Source organism: Phalangium opilio, unplaced genomic scaffold, assembly GCF_054372755.1.
Source record: "Phalangium opilio isolate 3A_F unplaced genomic scaffold, DU_Popi_V2 ptg000217l_1, whole genome shotgun sequence".
Classification (NCBI taxonomy): domain Eukaryota; kingdom Metazoa; phylum Arthropoda; class Arachnida; order Opiliones; family Phalangiidae; genus Phalangium; species Phalangium opilio.
This window is the reverse complement of record NW_028324218.1, coordinates 9,934,374-9,958,000: the sequence shown is the minus strand read 5'-3', so window position 1 is coordinate 9,958,000 and position 23,627 is coordinate 9,934,374. Positions and strand designations below refer to the sequence as shown.

General features: G+C 34.3%; 1 protein-coding gene across 1 annotated transcript; it reads left to right on the top strand.

Moving 5' to 3' along the window:
• Window positions 1-5,388: 5,388 nt before the first annotated feature.
• LOC149616219 (uncharacterized) lies at window positions 5,389-10,096 on the top strand. Its single transcript, XM_089857029.1, has 2 exons — window positions 5,389-5,818; window positions 9,491-10,096. The coding sequence occupies exons 1-2, from the start codon at window positions 5,474-5,476 to the stop codon at window positions 9,974-9,976; spliced, it is 831 nt and encodes a 276-aa protein (XP_089713155.1). The 5' UTR covers window positions 5,389-5,473; the 3' UTR covers window positions 9,977-10,096.
• Window positions 10,097-23,627: the final 13,531 nt, after the last annotated feature.

Genomic DNA, 23,627 nt, shown 5'->3' with positions numbered 1-23,627 from the left:
AATTTGCATACGTATAAAACCTTTGTCTTAAGATGGGCGGCTCGAGGTTTAAGAAAATAGATTTCTCGGGGAGCGTTATAATAGGTCAACGTAATGAAGCACCTGGTGTCACCTGCACCACGTCCCTTAGTTCCCCCAATTAGCGGATCCCACATGCGCCCAATGGTAAGGCGAGAGAGAAAAACGAAATAAGAGAGCAGAAATACGATGAAAAAAAAGATCACCAAAAAAATTCACGCGACTGGCACGCGTACGATTTCTAACATCGTGATAAGTTTCTACAACAAAAAAAAGATTGCTTTGAATAACCGCTCCAGTTATTCAAACTTGTTTCCAAAGTAGATTAAGCCGTAGTAAACAAATGATTTTAACTTTCAGACAATATTATGTTTTCCTTTCTCAAAACATTTGTATTTAAGAAGTGGGTTGTTTTGTTAGCTTGTTTATTCTTTATGCTCAAGCACAATTAATTAACTTACGAATTTGATTTACTAAACGGCATGGTTAATATCAGAAACACTAGGTAGTTGAAATGTTCATTATAAGTAGTTTGGTTAAGTTCTTCTCAAAGCTGGGTTCAGACCGTTCTATTTTAGATCCATGACCTTTCAGTTTCATAATTAACCACTAATTAATTAGAGTTTTATTGAAATTTAAAATAGGGGAAACGTTTGTTTCTAAAAATTATCTTGGAGAAACTTCATAAAGGTTATCAAAAAGGCTATGCATGTTTTAACTCTACCTGTCTAGCTTAGCTAGTAATATTATAACTAATACCAAAATTACCGTTCTTGCTTATGATAACCGTACTAAATATAATATTAATGACGATTTATAAAAGTTAATAACAACAGATAACGATAGTTCACTTGTTGGTATAAATAGTCAATAATATGAATCTTTCCTCAAAATTTCAGCATCTTATGTCTAGAAGTCCTCGAGATATAGCGCAGGTATACTTTACGTGACACTAACTGACCAATCTCCGAAGCTCTTATTTAAGGCATGATTTAAATTCAATTATCCTCCACGTCCAAGGGGCTTCATTTGGCATTGAGCAGCAATTTATGTTAACTTACCTTGGGTTAACCTCATTGGAAAAATTATTATGCAATGAGACCAAAACGGATTACGTTGGATTTATTCATCTAACAAAAGAACTATATGTAAAGTAAAACTGGAACGAACGGAATCGGTTAGAAGAAAAAAAAAACTGTTTTTGATCAAAACATGCTTTTAAGTTCAAAATGCTTATATCCGGTATACATTTCAACAATATTTAATGGTCTTTCCTTGCATAATTATCGCGCTGAGAAATAAACAGTCTCTTCGAATTAATTGTTCATGTCTTTTCTTAATGAGCGCAGATCCTTCAATCTGTTTATTTTCGATACTGTATTTCTTACTGTCAATTGGGAATTTTTTTAATGTGAAATCAGGGATAGATTTAATTTTAAAAGTAGGAATGGAGAACAGTTAGTATTTACTTCAGTCCGACTCATAGCCCAGTATAGAGCCCCTCCCTCCAACACGTAACGAAAATTTTAAATTATCTCATTGGCTCACTTAAACTACGTTTTGATGACGTTGCTCACGAGTACGGCGAAAAATACGTAGTTCCATTTTAACCTCTGTCGCTATGACCCGCCTCTTTTTTAATGCCCCCCCCCCTCGCCGGGGAAGTGGGTCCGGGACTTTGACGTGCGCTTAGATTACTCTGTTTTCCATTCCTACTTCTAAAATTAAATCTATCCCTGGTGAAATATATTCCCCATTTTGTACCTTGTAAAGACGTAGACCCAAAATTTTGTTCAAATTGTGAATGAATGAAGAATAATTTATTGACAACTTTGGGTTAATTTATGTCTACTACTTTGGAATGAATAGGTCCGGACCAGGCTCTTGTAAATTAATCTTTTAATGACTAGTTTGGAAAAAAAACAAAGCCTTTTTGTTTCAGTTGAACTTTGAAAGGAAGGAGGGTGCATGCTACCTTTATTTTGCAATTTTGGAAGCCGGATAATGAAAAAATCGTTAGTTCCGTAATTATTAGTGGGCTGGCCTCAATAAAGGAAACACCTTCATTCGACGTTTTTTTCATTATTCGAGAACAGATTTCAGTTGAATTTATTAATAGTATTTAAAAGGGTTTAATTAGAAATTTAGAGTAAGTAATATAATGTACTGAATTTGATTTTGGGTTTATTTGGTATTTTGGTAATAAAATTACATAAATGACATTGTTCCGGTCTTTATACGTATTTTGAAAACGACATATGGGTGCTTCAATAATTAATTAGGAAATTAATTAAAATAAGCTAGACTATTGAATTGCGTAGGCTATAGAGTATTACTGTTTAGATATCAATATGCTTTTTGTAGTGGCGTGAAAAGTGGGGGTAAATTGAAACTGGTGTTTCGACATCTTGTTTTCATAAGACAGACCATCGGCCTGCAATCTGGGAAATAAGGATATTTTTTAAACTAGTCCTTTGGGCCAGTGACCAGCCACCCCAGGGTTCAAAATAAAAAACTTGTCCCTCGGCAGGTCCCCTCCTAGTTTTCCTATAGATTTGTAACTTATATACTGGTCCCGAAGACCAGTAACCTCAAATGGTCCAAAATGAAAAACTGGTCCCAGGGCTAGTCCCCTCTTAGTTTTTTATAGATTTGTAACTAATATACTGGTTCCGAGGACCAGTATCCCTCACAAGCATTTAATAAACTGGTTTTGGGCCAGAGGAAGTATGCTATTTCCCATACTAGCATCGAGTAAGTGGATTGAACGATATGGTTTCAAACAAAGATCTTTGTTGGACCAGAAGAAATTTTTCTTCTGGTTGGTCTGGTAACTTTGAAGCCTTTGGATCCATAAACCCCTATGCAAAGCAGACAACACTGCGAACCCCATTGCCTTTGAAAAGGGTCTATTCCAGGATTAGAAGACGTCGAGTGTAAGTCTAGCCTTCTTACTAGGAGACCACAGAAACCTTATGTTTTATCATAAGTTCATAAGATATGTTCCATAAGCTTGTCACCGCTTACAGAGCTTGCTATGAAGCGACGTAGGTGAAACGTCATAGATTCTCGTAAAGCGAAGCATGGTGAGTCGCTGTGAAAGGCTTAGTACAGACTAAATAGGAAAATGGACTGCAAAACCGTGTTTAGTCAATTCTGGCGTCGTTCTCGAACTAGCTCTCAGTAAGTTTCTAGCATTACGAATTATAGGTAGTGTTATACTTATGGAATATATCTTATAAACTTATTTTTTTTAATCCTGTCATCTGCACGTTCGTAAAATGTCCGTGAAATTAAATTTAAAGATCTTGCATGCACGTAGGTCAAGCAAGTTACGTTAAAACTAGTTTTCTATTGGAAAATAAGTATATGTAAAAGGCTCGCAACCGATTATAGAAACACGTTGATAAAACACACTCCAATTAAACTTAATAGAAGTTCTGTAAAAAGGCCCAAAACAAGACCACTCGTAGAGGTCCGCAAAAAATATAAATTTGATAACAATATGCGGGCCCCTTTAATTTTTATCCGGTCATAGAAAAACGGGAGATAGTGGCACCAGGTCAAGGGCCATTAAAGGAACTACCTGGTTGAGTATTTGCTTTATCACCTTTTAAGTGTCCCTAATTAAAGGGGGTGAAAAAAACAAATATTGTCTATGTACACAGCACGCGTCTCGTCCGTCTGCCTGGGCTTAGTTTTCTTAATAAACTATACACCATCAACGGATAATTTCGTAAGAGTATAAAGGTTAGGTAAATTACATAGTACGTGATCTTGTTGAACCACTTTTGCCAAAAGCCGGGTGATGAATGGAACTGGATCGTTACTTAAAGGTATCGCTGGCTTCGTTGAGGCTGCTTTGAACACGAGTCCCCCCGGCGCCGAATTTAAAGTTTAGCGTTTCAGTGACAAGATGTTGTAAGTTTGGTTTTGGAAAAACCTTTGTGGTTTCGATGAAGAGTGTTGTAAAAACACGTTATGTAGAAATTTGAAATTAACTTAATTTTTTACAAACGGTACTTTACCCTGATTAATTTCAGATTCGAATTTTGGGAAAAAATAAATGACAGTCGTTCTGAGGGTAATTTATGGTGATTTTTAGTAGAGGTGTCTATTAAACTTGAATTGTGATCACTTTGTACCTAGTTTGGGTTAGAGATGTCAAATTACCGTAATTTTTAAAAATGGTACTTTACCGGGTAAATTACCGAGAATTTACCGGTAAATTACCGATTAAAATTTTGGAATAACAAAAATTACCGTAATTTATGGTATTTTATACTTTCACAGGCTTATTACCGCGGTAATTTACGTAATTTACCGGTAAATTACCGATTAAAATTTTGGAATAACAAAAATTACCGTAATTTATGGTATTTTATACTTTCACAGGCTTATTACCGCGGTAATTTACGTAATTTACCCGTAAATTAATATTTTAAAATTACGGTAAGATATAAATCGGTAATTTAATGGTATTTGGTAAATTACCGGTGATTTATGGACGGTAAATTACCGACTCACATCTCTAGTTTGGGTGATTTAAATAGCTTGAACTAATGGGAAACTGAGAGAAAACTCAGTCTAGGAGTTAATATATGCAAATATTTACTGTTTCTGGCAGTTTAGTCCACAGAGTTTTAATCACAAAATTTGGAAGCTGTTTGGTAATGTAACACAATAAATTAATAATTACGGTATGATCTAAATTGGTAATATGCGGCTGTAATTACCGGTAAGTTACGGATGGTAACTTACCAACTCACATCTTTTACCACGTGACCAGGAATTTATTCACGTCACTATAGACATGAAGATACTAAGCTATCTTTCCACACTTTCAGCAACGTGACTTAATATTTTTCTTTACTTATATTCATCATATGTTCAAATGAATTGTAAGTTAAAAAGGCTTTTGAAAGAGGTTTCTTTAATGGAATTAACAAGTAAAATTGACTTTAACAAGGAAATGATAGAGTTAAAATTCACACCAAGAATATAATATTGCATAAACCAAGAATGAAGTTGAATTTTAAAATAAAGTAAAGGGTAAGCAAGAAGTCTCCAGGAGTTCAACCTTGGTTAAAAATAAAAGTTACCACACTTCAGCACTTAGACTCCAGACACTTACCTGCCCCCTTCTAAGAGGTTCCCACCTAAAAGTCTTCTTTTAAAAACTAAAAACCTCTTGCTTAGGCCTAACGATGGTCCAACAGAATAAAAAAAAACCACCTATAAAAAACAGCCAGGGTGGAGCTTCCTATTCATGAGGCTACTGTTTTTTATGAAGACGTTTCGAGGGTTCAAATCAGAAAAACTTTTGCTCTCAATCGTTAAAGTCTAACGGAACACTTAGACCAAACCCAACCCGACCCGACCCAAAGTTAATTCCTTATATAACACAATCAAACAATAATGTTGTTCTTAAATTAAAACTAAATAATATAATTAAATGGATCCAATTACTACGACAACTATTTCAAAGAAACCCTCGGCATATTTTTGTTGGACATCAGAAAATAGTCGACAGTTATGGTTATCAGCCTCAGCTACAAATTCTAAACAAACTAGAGCGGAGGGATGTTTACAAGTACCAGTTGATCACAAGGACTTGATTCAATTGGGCCGTGCAGCCCTGAACGTCAGTCATTTGGCTCATATTTTTCCATTTGCTCAACTCGCGTCCGTCGCACGTCGAAATGAACGTGAACGGAAAAGAGTACGTCAAATCAACTCCGCCTTTTCCTCATTGAGGCAACATGTTCAGCATCGATCGGCCAAAAGGAAATTAAGTAAAGTAAGGATCCCACTTAAGTATTGATTGATGGCTTCGCTTAAATGGGTGGGTGGATACCACACGGTGTAACATAACCGTTTATGTTTCTGTTAGTCGTGCTTTCATGACGTTATATACTGATTTTGGTTTAGATTAGTGTTTAATCTCGTTTCTTGTATAATGGTTATAATTCAGTCACGTTCGAAGTTGGGGGAATTGTCACGCTAGATGCGTTTCGCGATATGATTATTGCATTTTAAGTAATTCTAAGGGAAAGCAGGATTATTGCGTCGTTTAGTGTTGCAAAAAATATAAAATTATGTATTCTGTTTTAATATTGACAGGGTGTTTGTGATAAGTCTAGCATAAATTAAGGGGGATGTTCTTAAGGGCGATTTTGAGTCGAAAATGTTTCATGACATTTTACGGTCTGGCCGTCCGGAACAAAGTTTTCAAGTTATGATTGGAGGTGATAAATCCTAAATAAAACTTTTATTTTGTTTCAGTTCCTAAATTAAATTTAAGGAGTCATAGGTAAAACTCTACAATCTTAAGACGAAAACAATGACCCGGAAATATTTTTGACTCAAAATCACCCAAAGAACATCCCCCTTAATTTAGGCAGACTAATCAGAAACATCCTTTATATTCATGGGACATTTAAATATTTCAATCATGTTACTGAAGTTTGTTTGATCAGAGGTTTTGACTTGTTAATTTGTGAGATAATTTGAGTATCTAATGAAAGTCGTAAATAAAACTAAGAAATACTGTATATTGAGAATGTAATGTTGTGGTTTACGCAATGTCCAAGTGGTTGTGTTGAGGACAACGTCGTTTTTACATATTACAGTATTAAATATTATTAATTTAATATAATCTAATCAAATTATTTAATATGTTATATTTGAAAATTAAGCTTTGCGTAATGTGGAAGTTATAATATTACTGAATTTATTGAACTCCAAATAATATCTTTCTATATCTATTGATATTTGATTTTGAATAATTCAGCATGAAGCTCATGAAACAATTTTCTTATTTTATTAACCCTTTGCTTTCATTATGATGAAGCTACTTGAAACTATCACCAATAAATCAAATATGCAATAAAGGGACGACCTATCTCGCTTAACATTCAACTAGAACCTTTGATAGAACTAATATATACATTTCATCCTAACGTAAGGGGCAGTTCCCGGAATTTCATGAAATATAAAAATTGATTAATCAGAATATCCCGAAGCAAATAGAGAATGCCTTTTTTTTTATCCGAACGTACAAATTGCCTCGAGCTCGAATATATAATTCGGACCGGTCACTTCCCTTGTATTTATTTAAGATTATATAATACCTTCCTTAAAATTTAGATAATTTGGATTTCAAATTTGGCTTGGTATATACGATAATTTAAATGTTTTGTTGAAAATGTGATGTGTTAAACAATGTCACTAGACTGTGAGAATGATTATTTCTAGGCCAATTATGCAAGGTTCGAATCCTATAAAAAAACCCAGCCCAAAAATCCTTTGGATTTTACGCAACATGAATAACAACCAAAAACCCACTTAATAAAACACATAAATCTTCAATTTTGATGAATTTAAGTGTGGAAATATTGGAAATATTTTTTTAATGAGAGTTAGAGATATTCACTGTTTCAACTTCAAAATTTTTATTTAAAAATACTTCTGTTTTTAAATGAAACATTTAAGATTTATTTACTAAGCAGTAAATTTTGAATGACAATTATTACAATTTACGCAAAATCTGCTAAATATGAAAGACCTAATAAAACCCCGAAAAAAACAATAAAACCCAGAAAAACTAAGATTAAAAAATCAATAAAACCCGAAGGGCTGTTTTTTTAATAAATACCGGATTTTTTCGAGCCCTGCATTGACTAACTTGTAACATACACGTTTTTCAGTAATAATATATTACGACAATAATTTTGTCTATCATCCCTATTTACTTTTTTTTACTGGTAATTTAAAAGATTACATGAAAATCTCACGACACGTGTCGTGCGTTAATAAAACACTTCAATAAAGAGTATATTTGAAATAATTTATCTAACTGCCTAGTAATTAAATATATTTTATGCAATTTACGCTTAAAGTAATTGGTATAATAACAAAGAGATAATTAAGATCATACCAAAGGATATACATCAAATACAAAAACCGTTAAACTATAAATTACTGCAGATGTTTGTAAAGTTGGGCGTTTATGCATGCTTATAGAAAAGCTACCTGGCGCTCTCTGATAATTTGTAACCTTGCCACTCTAAATTGTAACCTGCCTTGAATTTTTTGTTAGAATCCAAAAACGTGTGGAATTGAGAGGGTGCGGATTGTAACGTTTTGAAATAAGAGTAGCACCTTTGTGTTTAAGTAATTTGATGGTAAAGTGACATAACTATAATCAAATTTTGGATGGCTACATTAAACAAGGATGTAGTATTTCTTATTCAAATATTAAAGATGTGCAATTATCTTGATGCGCGTTTACAACTGACAATAGAGACAGTTCCTAACAGTCTACTTCATGTATTGCCTTGGGGGACTGGTTAAAACGGTGCTCAAGCTTGTATAGAGAGCTGAAAATTGAAAATACATCCTGAAACATTTTAAGAAATATTAGTTTCCCCAATATTTTATGTGTTAATATATTCAATAGAGATGAAGGTTTTTTCGTAGAAAAATTTGCGTAAAGAGAACCACATCGTTGCCATACCTTTACGTATTAACCATTGTGTTTTACATAATTTGATCAGTACATCTATGTTCAGAGCAATGTTTTAGGGTTGAGAATGGAAAAAGCGAGCTTCTTAAAAGCATGTCTTCAATTAAACATAATATTAATTAGCTCATTAACCATTCATTCAATTAAAGCAGAAACCAAGCTTATGAAATATGCTACTGAATGTTTACGTCGTCGCACTACTTTACTCTAATTGGCAAACAATTTAATAGTGTTTCTTAACCAAACCTAGATTTCATAAGCTCGAAATTTTAACTAATTAACAATTTCTTCAATTAAAACAAGGCTAAGCTGAAAGAAAAGTATGGAATTCTAGTATTTATCTTCGAACTACTTTACTCTAATTGGCAAACAATTTAATAGAGTTTCTTAACCAAACCTAGATTTCATAAGCTCGAAATTTTAACTAATTAACAATTTCTTCAATTAAAACAAGGCTAAGCTGAAAGAAAAGTATGGAATTCTAGTATTTATCTTCGAATTCCCTTCAAACTATAAACAAATGTATTGATTTTCTCACTCGAACTTGAATTATACAACCTTGAAAAATGCAGACACTCTAAATAGGTTTCTTGAAAAACTAACTGTCGGTGATTGCCTACTAAGATACGGAGCAAATGTTGAATGACATATTGCCGGGCAACCGTTTTCTACTTAATTATGGAGGATTTTATGGATGACCCATTAAATTTGATAAAGAAACTGAAAGAAAATGCTAATTTAATTAAACACTCCAAACATTACTCGAAAACGGTGGCCCGGACAGCAAAATACGGTATATATTTTCGTTTCAAATCGCCCAAAGAACATCCCCCTTGATTTCTAATAGCAAGCTAGTTCTTCCAGGCAACATTTAAAAACAACTAAATTAAGACACAACAATCACATAAAAATCCTAATCTTTCGTTTTTGGCATTTCTTTATTAGGCTGAAACCTTGCGATGTGCCATAGATTACATCAACTACCTCCGTAAAGTCTTGGATAGCAAGAATCCGAGTAAAGACAGTCAAGATGAAGAGATAGATATAGAAATTAAGGAGGACGGGAACGAGTCCAATTCAACAGCGTCAACGGAGGCGTCCCTTCAGATGGAAGACGACGATAAGTACGTCCAGGACTACGACGCGTACCATCAGTCTAGCTCAAAATTCAACTACGAAATGTCGCCACTATCGGCGCCTGACGAAGCGGTCAACGAGGGCTACCAGCCACCGGCAAATCACTCTATAAATATCAAGCAACAGAATACAGAGCCCGAAGCTACTTACAATCCTAGTTTGTACGTTAAAGATTATCAAAATGATAATGGACTAGATCATCACAACTATCGGTATAATGGTATTCCGTCGCGAAGGAGCGCTTTTCAACCACAAATGCAATCGTCTTCGTGTTTAGATTGTATTAACTATTGAAGGAAAGAAATAGGGAGTAAGAATCCGATATGCACTTGCAAAAGCCGGTGAATAATTTAAAGCAATGTTACTAGAAATTACTTGAATTAATTAAGAGTATTGATAAATAATACCGGTTCGAATTGAACAATTTTATATATTTTTTTTCTACTATGATTTGTACAGTTTCAAATGAATGAATAAATGTGTTTTGAACTATACATTTATCTTTTGGATTTGGTAATTGAATTCACTTAGCTTGACAACAGTAGGTAAGACACTATGAAATACGATAGTTGAGGATGTTTCCATTTTCCAAGCCAATAATTTTAATAACCAAGGAGTAAAATGGTCTTGGAGTTGCCCAAAACTTTCTTCAAAATTTACTCCAGCGAAAATGTTTAACACCCATGTGACAAAAATGTTCCAAAAATAATTGTTTGAAGAATGCAATGGGTTCTACAATTACTTAAATCTTAGTATAAAATTTTACAACTGTAAAAGTGTCCAAATTTAACAATTCTAAAAAATTAAATTAAAATTGACAGTTTAGTTTGTCCTTATTTAACGTCCATTATTTATGATTAAAAGTGATGTATTGTATTTCCTATAGATAGGGTGCACTAAAAGGGCTAAAGAAATTTCCTCACCGGTTGCTTAGCGTAAGGGTTAACGGTAATTTGTTATTATAGCATCTATTGCAGTTTTGAAACTGAATGATCATTGAATCGAACAGAGCTACAAGCTTTTCAATCTATTGTAGAGAGCAATTGAATTGCACTCACAAATGACAGGCAACATTTGTCTGCACACTATACAATCCTTGAAGGTACCTTGAAATTTAATTTTAAAATAATATTATACTAATGATGATGCCGAAAGCCCTTCCTAGATAAGTATTAGGCCTATACTTAAAAGTTTCAAAATACATCTTACATCAAAATTTCTCATTTAATGTGATATATTAGGTGCAAGTTCTTACGGATTAAGACCGTAGGGAGGTAACATAACCCATTAAAACACTCCCAGCAAGACAAGACCTGAATCAGACATATTTTTAAAACTTAACCATAGGGTGACATAAAACCGCTAAATACATTATCAATCAATAGCGTGCAAGACCACGAAACCGTCTGTGGCAGAACGTATTTTAAAGCCATCCAATAACCAACGGTTTTTAATTTCTACATCAAATAAAATATAACGTCAAACCCTTTCTAATGGTTAATTCATGCAAACCATTAACGATCACGTTGCCTCGGGCACCTCGAGGCTAAGAAAAATTATAAATTTCACACGAGCTTGAAATAATAACTCGGGGGGGGTGTATTAGTTAAGAAATAAATTTAAAAAAAGTGAAAACTCTTGCCTTTAAATTATTCGACGAACGAGTTAAACTTTATTAATAATTCAAGGCGCTTCTCGCGACACCGCAAGTTATGTACGAAACTCTGGGTGACACTATATACATTATAACCTTAGGCACCTAAGTTGTCAATTCCATTACTATACACATGTATTGGAAGTAAAATATATAAATCTAAAGTTAACAATTTACTAAAACGATTTGGTATAAATATGAAATTTCAGGTAATCGGATCGTGTTTTAGGTGATAGATTTGAATCACTTGAGGTGAAACTAGCAACGTTTCGTACCGAGTGCTGACAGGTACTATGAGTCTGAGAGTCAATTTGAAAAATCATGTTCTACTGGATATTATCTGCAGAAGGATGCATTTTTAAAAAAATACAGGGGTACAACGAAATGGCTATACTTGAAACTTCATAGCAACTTCAGGTAATCTCATCGTGTTTTAAGTGATATATTCGAACCAATTGAGGTGAAACTAGCAACGTTTCGTACTGAGTGCTGACAGGTACCAAAAGAGTCAGTTCAAAAATTATGTTCTACTGGATATTCTCTGCAGAAGGATGAATTTTTTCTAAACAATACAGGTGTATTACGAAATATAAATGACTATACTTGAAACTTCATAGCAACTAATAACATGATGCAAATAATTCTGAATGCCTTTTAAGAGACTAGAAGCATTTTATCATACGGTAACGTTGGAATCACTACCACTTGTAAAGATATGTCCATATGAACAATAGTTATAAATTATATTGTCAAACAAAATAAGGTATTTATTGCGTTTGGGCATCTAAGTAACTTATCTTAGCGTTTCTCCCGAATGGCCGTTTTCTAAGAGAGCATCTAATACAAATGAAGTATTCTGCAAAACAAATTTAACGATTCTGGAGATACAATATGTAAATTTCACAAATACTCAAATTTTCTAATCGAAGTTGCGAGGCACCGAAGTGAAGATGAAGAGTGCAGGCTACTTCGTAAGAATCTATTTCTGGCGGTATTTTATTTCTTTGGCACCCTTGTCTCGCTCCAATGGATGGTTTGTTGGGTGCCACGCTTGTGGTGTCTTCATTAAAACCACTTTACACGGTCATCCAATATTCCTAAACCACTAAATGCTTAGTAGTTTGCGGCGAGAAATTACCATTTGCGACGCCTTTCACTTTCTAATATGTCATATTGAAATTTACAAACTCATTTAACTGAACCAGTCTACGAATATAACAATACTAAAGGGCTAGCGAAAAATTTATTTTTTAGAATCATGGAATTTCCGTTATATACAATATTAAAAAAAGTTTAAAACGGGCTTTTTGGTAGATTTTTTAAATTAAAATGCTTGAAGATAACAAAGGGCACAATGATATGAAAATCCTAGCTATGATCAGTTAAAACTTGGATATGATCGTATTAAAAACCTAGCAATGATCGGTTAAAACTTGGATATGATCGTATTAAAAACCTAGCAATGATCGGTTAAAACTTGGATATGATCGTATTAAAAACCTAGCAATGATCGGTTAAAACTTGGATATGATCGTATTAAAAACCTAGCAATGATCGGTTAAAACTTGGATATGATCGTATTAAAAACCTAGCAATGATCGGTTAAAACTTGGATATGATCGTATTAAAAACCTCGCAATGATCGGTTAAAACTTGGATATGATCGTATTAAAAACCTAGCAATGATCGGTTAAAACTTGGATATGATCGTATTAAAAACCTAGCAATGATCGGTTAAAACTTGGATATGATCGTATTAAAAACCTAGCAATGATCGGTTAAAACTTGGATATGATCATATTAAAAACCTAGCAATGATCGGTTAAAACTTGGATATGATCATATTAAAAACCTAGCAATGATCGGTTAAAACTTGGATATGATCATATTAAAAACCTAGCAATGATCGGTTAAAACTTGGATATGATCATAATAAACCTAGCAATGATCGGTTAAAACTTGGATATGATCGTATTAAAAACCTAGCAATGATCGGTTAAAACTTGGATATGATCGTATTAAAAACCTAGCAATGATCGGTTAAAACTTGGATATGATCATATTAAAAACCTAGCACTGATCGGTTAAAACTTGGATATGATCATATTAAAAACCTAGCAATGATCGGTTAAAACTTGGGTATGATCATATTTAAAACCTAGAAATGATCGGTTAAAACTTGGATATGATCATATTAAAAACCTAGCAATGATCGGTTAAAACTTGGATATGATCCTATTTAAAACCTAGAAATGATCGGTTAAAACTTGGATATGATCATAATAAACCTAGCAATGATCGGTTAAAACTTGGATATGATCATATTAAAAACCTAGCAATGATCGGTTAAAACTTGGATATGATCATATTAAAAACCTAGCAATGATCGGTTAAAACTTGGATATGATCATATTAAAAACCTAGCAATGATCGGTTAAAACTTGGATATGATCATATTAAAAACCTAGAAATGATCGGTTAAAACTTGGGTATGATCATATTTAAAACCTAGCAATTATCGGTTAAAACTTGGATATGATCATATTAAAAACCTAGCAATGATCGGTTAAAACTTGGATATGATCATATTAAAAACCTAGCAATGATCGGTTAAAACTTGGATATGATCATATTAAAAACCTAGCAATGATCGGTTAAAACTTGGATATGATCCTATTTAAAACCTAGAAATGATCGGTTAAAACTTGGATATGATCATATTAAAAACCTAGCAATTATCGGTTAAAACTTGGATATGATCATATTAAAAACCTAGCAATGATCGGTTAAAACTTGGATATGATCCTATTTAAAACCTAGAAATGATCGGTTAAAACTTGGATATGATCATATTAAAAACCTAGCAATGATCGGTTAAAACTTGGATATGATCCTATTTAAAACCTAGAAATGATCGGTTAAAACTTGGATATGATCATATTAAAAACCTAGCAATGATCGGTTAAAACTTGGAAATGATCCTATTTAAAACCTAGAAATGATCGGTTAAAACTTGGATATGATCATATTAAAAACCTAGCAATTATCGGTTAAAACTTGGATATGATCCTATTTAAAACCTAGAAATGATCGGTTAAAACTTGGATATGATCATATTAAAAAAATGGCAATGATCGGTTAAAACTTGGATATGATCATATTAAAAACCTAGCAATGATCGGTTAAAACTTGGATATGATCATATTAAAAACCTAGCAATTATCGGTTAAAACTTGGATATGATCATATTAAAAACCTAGCAATGATCGGTTAAAACTTGGATATGATCATATTAAAAACCTAGCAATTATCGGTTAAAACTTGGATATGATCATATTAAAAACCTAGCAATGATCGGTTAAAACTTGGATATGATCCTATTTAAAACCTAGAAATGATCGGTTAAAACTTGGATATGATCATATTAAAAAAATGGCAATGATCGGTTAAAACTTGGATATGATCATATTAAAAACCTAGCAATGATCGGTTAAAACTTGGATATGATCATATTAAAAACCTAGCAATGATCGGTTAAAACTTGGATATGATCCTATTTAAAACCTAGAAATGATCGGTTAAAACTTGGATATGATCATATTAAAAACCTATCAATAATCAGTTAAAACTTGCTTGACCATATTAAAACATTTACCTATGATCAGTTAGAACTTAGAAATGTTCATATAAAAAATTGTATAAAAATTTCAAAACTAAATCGATACTTTTTTTACCCCATTAAAAATTACCGAGGGTCCCATGTTCACCTTGCAATTACTTTGGTAACTTGATGAAGAATTTCGAGGACACTAAATTACTAAATATTCCGCAGGTTCGCTCTAACAAACCGCGTATTTTATTCATTATACCTAATATTAAAATAATCTGATCGTCCTATCTTTATTATCGATAATCGATTCCTGTCACGAAACTCGATCCCTTCACGTTATTTAGGAGCCGGCCGCACTGCCATGGGACCGCTAGATGCAAGGGCGCTATTGAAATTAATGGTTTTCAGCGTATAATTATTATTTCCCGCAAAAATAGATAACATCTCGGTGCGCCACGTTGGAGAACTGAGCTCTCCCAAATACCCAAGATCTCGGAAAAATCGAACATATTATTTTTTACTTTTCCCACATCGATAACCCCAGCTAGCTACGTGTGAAGTATTTAATGCTCGTTTTATGGGTGATTTTTGTAAATTTTAATTCCACAAAGAATAATTAGGAATACTTAATATTTAAAAAAAGAAATTTTACGGTGATTATATGCGATTTTAAATATTAATTAATTCAGCCCCGTCATAAGACTTATCTTTGATTTATCCTAACATTGTCTACTCAAGATCACTATTAAACAGGTTGGGAAACCAAACTAAACCTCTTCAAGTCGAGACGGAATTAAGAGGTTTTTCTTAAATAATTAAATAAATATAATTGATATTAATTATTTTAATCGTCAATAATTTACATTAATTCTAGTTAATTTGTTTTTAGAAACTTTATTCCTAAAATAATTTTAAACATAGTTATTGATGACGTTTGAATTCAAGCGTACGCCACTTTAACAATTTTTGGAAATTTTGGCTATATAAGGCGATTGATTCATTATAAACAAGAGTAATATAAGAAACCTCCCTACGGGAGGAAAGTGTACAAAGGCGAATTTTTCCCGATACATCCTCGTACCGCCAATGTCCCCGCGCACTTATACGGCCGTAAACAAAGTTTAAAAAATAGGGCTGGGCCGCGTAGAGCGTAGGAATACATTCTCTGATCTCGCGATTACGTCGGCTGCTTAAGCGATTGCGTCGGCTGCTTAAGTGATTGCGTCGGCTGCTTAAGTTTGTCAATTTCACAAACTCATTGTAATTTTAAACTTTTCCAATGAAATAATTCATGCAGTATTTTTAGATTTTGATGATAATCAATCATTAATAGACAGGCAGTGACTAGATTGTAGGATTTTCATAGGTCTTTGCGTAAAATTTGAAATAAACCCTTACTTTGCCAAGGTATATGACTAACACTATACATAGATTTCAAAATGGTGTTATTATCTTTCTCGAAATTTTATTCTTGTATTCATAATTTTCATCTTCTTCTTGGCTTCACAATAAACTAGATTTTCGTTTCGAAATAAAAGTATGTGAATATTTATTAACAAAATCAGGAATCTCCTGTTTCTTTAAGACAGACGGCTAAGCAGACTACACTAGTTTGAAGCGCTTTTTCCTCTTTCCTTTTCCAACGACCATATCGAAAGACTACCGTACCTTGTCCATGAGCAATAGTGTCTGAATATGGTATTTGGCGGTACGAGGATGTATCGCGTGTTTTAACGTTATGCCTATGGCGTCTTGTATACTTCCCTCCCGTAGGGAGGTTTCTTATATTACTTCTGTTATAAATGATAAAAAAAAATCGCAATTGCGTGGAACTATGGTGGAAGCACTGCCATTGGGAGGCTAAACGTTTTTCGTAACCCTAGCCGATCGCCGCCTACATCTTAAGCCTAACGATATAAGTAGAAGCCAAAAATTGCTCCGATTTGCCAATTGCGAACGCGGTGACAGACACATACACACAGATACGTCCAGTGTAATACCTCTCCGTGACGTCATCGTCACTCGGAGAGGTAAAATTTTAAACATTTCGTTAAAACATTTAGAATACCGGTAGGTCAGCCGCCGGTGAAAGCTAAAACCGAGAATGTTAATGTAACCTCTGAATTACATAGACCCTTAATTTATAAACCTAAACGAGGTAATCAAATTCAGAGAAATCTTTCCACACCTCAAAACCACATATTGAAAATTAATGCACGATATGGAATTAATGGCCATCAAAGGGTTATTTTATAAAGTATCTTCCTCAAAAGAGTTTAAATACAAAACCAGGATCCTATTATTATTATAAAACACTTTAGAATATCGTTATATTAAGCATCTAGATTTTTTATACTTTTGTATTTTTGGGAGAGGCCAGAATAGTAAAGACAGACGACTATTGAAGGTATATATATACCACCTTTAAATCACACAATAATAAATTTAACATCCCTAAGGCGACTAATAAGAAAAATACTTAACGCCAGTAAATGATACCAAGGAGGATTATGAAGAGGAGTGTTTACAGGGAATAGGCTTTAAGTTTTGCTTACGTAATTGAACATGGGTCAACGGCGAATGTGGTTGTTTAAACTTAGTATAAATTAATGTTTAAAAAAACTCTTTCGTTATTATTACTTTTTGGTCTACAATTTTAAAAGCCTATAGGCGGGCCTAATTACTTTTAAGCTTCGACTTTCCGCCATCTTTAAAAGTGGCGGCCGAAAAATAATAGAAATGTCCTGACAGGCAACGCCAGGTCCCTTTGTTACTTCTTATATAAATAAATATTTTTAAATAACTTAAATGCGTCATTATGTTATAAGTTTAATATTTCATGCGAGAATTACCGTTTTCACATTAACCGTTTTGTTATGCTTTCATTGCCTATTCCTATATGATATATATGGTAAAAGAATCATTCTTTCAGTTCAAAAACAACTCCTGTTGAAACTCCTCTTTGTTAATTCTATAATATAAGAAGTGTTTCTTTTAATCATAGCGCTGTGGAAATATATTTCTAATTACTAAGGCTCGTTTTTGACACTTTATTAGGGGAGGTGCGAGTGTAAGCAGACGATCCCCATACCCGAAATCAGTATTTATTAAATTCCGTTAAAATGCTTTCGGCACTCGTTGAAAAGGCGTTAAAAAGATATTTCAAGATTTAATTTCGATAATTGTTAAAAAGCGTATTAAATCTTCCAAGGTGGTCCTCCCCGAATAAATGTAGGCACGCCTAAGATCTATGGGACTAACAAAGGGACCCCGTGCCTTGTACCAGCCGCGAGACGAAACTTCTGTTTCATAATTTTCAAATTAGGAGGCCTCGATCCATTTACACGTTTCTCAAAGTGTTAAAATTGTAGAAAGTAGCGAAAATATGTATTTTGGGTGCTGTTACACGTACATATCTGCTGCTGTGTTGGTAACTCGCAGCAACAAGCATGAAAAAAATGTTATTAAGTGCAATTATATTTTCAATAACTTCATGACGATTGCTTCGACATCCATATGTATTTGGATGTATACAACCAGAAGTTAGTTCAAATATCTTTTGGAAATATTGTATTTTCGAATTCCAACCACGAATTGTTTTAGCAAACTTGGTGATAAATCGTATAATTCAACACCTCGAGAATGTGTTTTTGAGCAAGACGAGGACACGAGGGTGCATGATCGAAGGGAAACTATTTAACCTTACGAGTAATTTGCCTATGTTGCATATCTTTCCGCACTTATTATGAATAGGCAAGTCTAATTTAAAATGCACTTTTTAAATACAATTTAATGTGGTTTCGGCGTATTTTTCTCTTTAAAATTAAAGAAATTTCACCAAGGACAAATTTTTTAAAAACATATTTCACCAAAAACACGAATTCAGATGTTCGGAATGTGTGAGAATTATCTTTCCAATTCTGCCCCATAATTACTGAAGGAGTTGGCTCTAGTCTCACGTAGTTAGTACTGATGTGGATATGAATAAAAACATGAATCTTTAATATAGATAGTCTGGATGTCTCATTATTGTTCAGTGAAGATGGTGCTTCGTTATCGATTCTTCTACTAACTATAAGATCAAATAACTTCAATTTTGCACCTCAGACCAATCACGGAGAGCCCTGCCTTTTTGTTAACCAAAGTTTCGTGAAATATTCAACATTCCGTGCCACATCGCGCGCAATTTCTATCAAATCTCGTGGTAAATTTCATTGGACATTTAATTAGTTGAGCGTGCCACAGGAATTTTGTCAACAAAAAGGCAGGGCACTACGCGATAGGTCGTGATGCAAATTTCAAATTATCCATTAAATCACGAACTAATTTGAATTTTAAAATCACTCGGAGATATTTCCTAAATGTTTCACTACGCAGATAGGTCTTACAAATAACAAAAGAATCGATAGTAAAATTACCTTGATTTTACATTCCACACCAACTTAAAGTGAAAAACTGTCCATTTTTTTTAATACCTTTCAAGATACAATTTTGCACATTAATTCTTATCAATTGACACAAAAACCAATATTTCTCAAACAAAAGCTATTTTACATTAGGTTCGAATATTAGAGAGTTTAAGCATCCCCTAAACGCGTACGTGTAGCTACCTTCCACAGTGCATTAGACCAATGCATTGTCAAAGGTGGCTACACGTACGCGTATAGGGGATGCTTAAACTCTCTATTACAAACGCACCTGAATCTGCGAGCTCAATTCAAATGTCCTTAACCACTCAATTAGTTCCAACGCATCAAACCCCATTTATGTAAGTCACTATAAAATTCTTCGTTGTTTTAAATCAGCCCTGGGGGGAAACGACCGCATACCAACAACTAAATTCACCTCTAAATAGCCCCATCGACATTATCCCCACACGCATAAAGTTTATATAAAATGCCAATAAGATGTGTTACGGGTCACCCTCAATCACCGCCTCGGGTCTCATCTTCTTGATCCCCGGTACAAAAACTAAGAAAGTTGAAAATTTCCAAAAAACCTCAAAAATCAGATAGAAGATTTTGCACTTGTTGGTACGTCGAATAAATACCATTTTCCCATTAATATATTTATCTAGGTAAAGCGCGGTTTTCATGGGGCCGAATTATGGAAAACCAGACTTAAGTAGAAGTCCTCACGGATTGACTAGCGGGGGTAGATTTAATTTTAGAATTAGGAATGGAGAACGGTTAGTATTTACTGCAGTCCGACTCATAGCCCAGTATTGAGCCCCTCCCTCCAACACGCAACGAAAATTTTAAATTATCTTATTGGCTCACTTAAACTACGTTTTGAAGACGTTGCTGACGCGAACGGCGAAAAATACGTAAGGCCTTTTTACCTCTGTCGCCATGACCCGCCTCTTCCTTCATACCCCTCCGTCCCATGGAAGGGGGTCCGGGACTTTCACGCGCGCCCACATTAATCTGTTCTACATGCCTACTTCTAAAATGAAATCTAGCCCTGCTAACAATCAATGTTCGGCCTAAAATGCTTTACCTAGCAGGCTAAAAGCTTAAAGAACGTTTCTCAAGGCCCGCTCAACGAAACACTTTTCCAAATGGCGGCCATTTTGAAAAATGGAAGCCAGAAATGTAAGAGAAACATGTTTTTCTAATAACATCCGCACGTTTCAACCAATTTCGCTTATATTTCTTTCCAATAGTTCCTCATATGCTATTGATGGGCTGTAAGGATTTTCGATTTGACGCCATCTTTGTAATGGCGCCCCGAAAAGTGATAATAAAAATGTCCTGACGGGCTGATAGGTAAAGCTGAGTTTATCTGCTGTTAGTTGATGTATAATTATGTACAGGCTAATACACATAGGCCAAACTAATTGAAAAAAAAAACACTCGAACCTTCCCCAAACTTGTTTAAATTTACTATCCGGTCAAATTTGAAAAACCAAAGAATCTTTCGAACTATTTCACGAACTTCAATGAAGTCATTATTCCTGGTAAAACTGAACGTACTACGCGATTTCTCGACATCTAAGTAAAAGACCATTAATATTAGTATAGACGTTTTAAAGGGGATTCATTAAAAAGTCTGTTGACAGCATTGGAAGTGGCGGGGCTGAGTGCTTAATAATTCGCTTGGTGAACTGAATGTCCCCAAAGCCGAAGTGCCCAGCTCTTCAGCTAACGGCGAAAGACTACATTAAACCGTATTAGATCTTATAACATTTAACAAGAAATGCCAGTACTTGTTTAGAGATTCTTCGAAAGGGGAGGGGTCATTTTTCATGCATGCCACTGAGCCCCACACTAATATTAAAACCTCTTTTTAATCTTTACACGTATTTAAGGAGATTCCTATCTATACTACTGGAAAATTAGCATTATTCACTTAAATCTTTGTGATGTTTGCGTCGTTCCCTTGCGGGTTCCCTTACGCATAAATGGTCGTTGCTTTAGTCATTTATAATACAAAATACATTTATGCATTTGCAAGAAAATTAAACCTGATTTTTAGCCATATCGTAGTATACGATAGGCTCTTAGTTTGACCCGAGCCGTAGTAGTAGTAGTAGAAGTATACTTGTGGCCGGAGTTTTCGCTTTCGTTATCGTCAGATTTTAGCTTAAGGGGGAAGACAACCGAAGAGTAATCAAAATAGCCCATTTTAGTTCGAGTCCAGTCCCCAAAATAATAGCCCTATACGAATAAAATTTTACTGACTTATAGTTCAAACCTTCTCCTAACGATTAAAATATTTTTCATTATTTTTAACTCAATAATTAAGTCAGAATATTTTTTCCCGCCGGTGAAGTTTTGGATGTAGTTATTCGAGTCCAACTCTTACAATTCAATTCCTAATGTTTTGTCCAATATGTCATTCGAAAGACAATTTTGAGCTGTATCGATTAAAATAATTTTCAATTAAATCCGTCCACTAATAAAAGAGCTGCACCAGAAAAACTTCAAATTTAGACAGCTTCAATACTTAATTCCTAGAGGGCACCCTATCTGGGTATAGGCTAAACTCTGAACTTCTCATACTATGTAGAATTTTTCCTTCTATGCTGGTATAAAGACTAGCGGAACGAAGGGCAAAGGCAAAACTGGTCGGCTGGCCCCCCGTAGCGAGATTTTGAAGTTCTTTTGTTGTACAGAACTACCGAGGGGAGGGGTATATACGGGAGACTATGAATGCGATTTACAAAGGCTTCATTCGCTTCGTCAAAGAATTTTGTTGCTCGTGGATCTCGGGGCTATTCCCGCTTATCACCAACAAAATTCTAGTTTATCCTTCTTGAAATTAGGCCTCACTGACCCTCTCCCGGGTGTTCAAATAAAATTTACTTTACTAAAAGATTTTTAATAATTAAAGGGAGTCAGAAATGGTCATACAACCAGTTTTAATCGATTTAGATTAATTTAAAGTAATTTTCATGTTATTTTATTATTCTAAATATAGATAGCTTCCACTAAAAGGGCTAGAGATATTTCCTCCCCCTCTCTCAGCTTTAACTGCAGTGCAGTCAGGCCCTCTGAAATTAGCCGAGTTAGTCCAGTAACGAGTGAAACTGAATTGCTAGCCTTCCTCTCTACATTTTGTTTGGCTCACAAACGGTCTGGCGTCGAAAAGAGATGTGGTCGTTGTCTGATTCTTGGTATTGCCGTAATATTTCTTCCTATAATGTCGTTGGCGCTTATTGCGACTAAGAACTTTACTTGGTGGTCTTTTGTTTTCTATTAACTTGATTTTTTTCTTAGGGGATCTGATTAAGGAAGACTTAACTCTGTTGCCATATACAATTTAATTTCGAAGTTGGTTAGGAGATGTTGTGCTAAATAAATTAAAAACTAATCTCGTTGTAACAAAATTGACTACTAGTGGCGGTAGAGAGGGGCGTAGACTGTGTATCCCTCCATCTGGGCTCGCTCTTGTAAGAGGGAATACTGTACGCGCCCAGTAGGGGGATGACAGTCATGACACTGAGCTAAGTGTAAAATATCTAAGCGTCATTAACTAATTAAGCTTCATGATGGAAAATTAAATAAATTAAAATTAACTAAAATAATTTCTCTTCTAAAATTTAAAGTAATCTTGTAAACTTAAAAAGAATCTTTTCTATTTCATTGTATAAAAGCTAAAACTTTCCATGTTTTCTTCAAAACCTGTATCAATGTAAACAATCTTTTTTTTCTGTAAAAGTGTTTTTAACTTTGGATGTTCGGAAAGGCGCTCTCTCTGTCCTGCTCACCTCTACTTCTTAGATAGAAAAACCCAAAAAAGAGAGGAAAAGTACCCAAAAGGCCACCTTGTAAAAGCAAATAAAAGGATTAACAAAAGGCTAAGAGGTGAGCGGGCGAGGGAGAGAGTTTTTACCTTTTATAAAATCAGAATACCAAAAACTGTACTCTCGCTAAGACCTAACTGGTCATTCTCCTGCAAAAGCGGAGCAAAGAAAATAAAACCCGAGTTCAAGAAAATTAACTAAATTATTTCGCCAACAAAACTTAACTTAAGCAACAGCAGTTAACTCTTTAGATTATCACAAAATATTGCGGTGTTTCAGTCCGCCGTGATATTCAATCCCCAGCTCTCCCAAGAACCAGAATAGAGAAGAAACAAGCCAAAGCTAAGGGGCAAAAATACCCCGATTCTTCATGGTGCCTCGACCGCGGGACTTTTGGATTAATTTAAAGTGAAAACTGAACTTTCGCGAAATA

Coding starts and splice junctions, on each gene's coding strand:
- LOC149616219 (XM_089857029.1), top strand. CDS start 5,474: ATGGATCCAATTACTACGACAACTATTTCAAAGAAACCCTCGGCATAT. Junction 5,819..9,490: donor CCAAAAGGAAATTAAGTAAA/GTAAGGATCCCA, acceptor TTTCTTTATTAG/GCTGAAACCTTGCGATGTGC.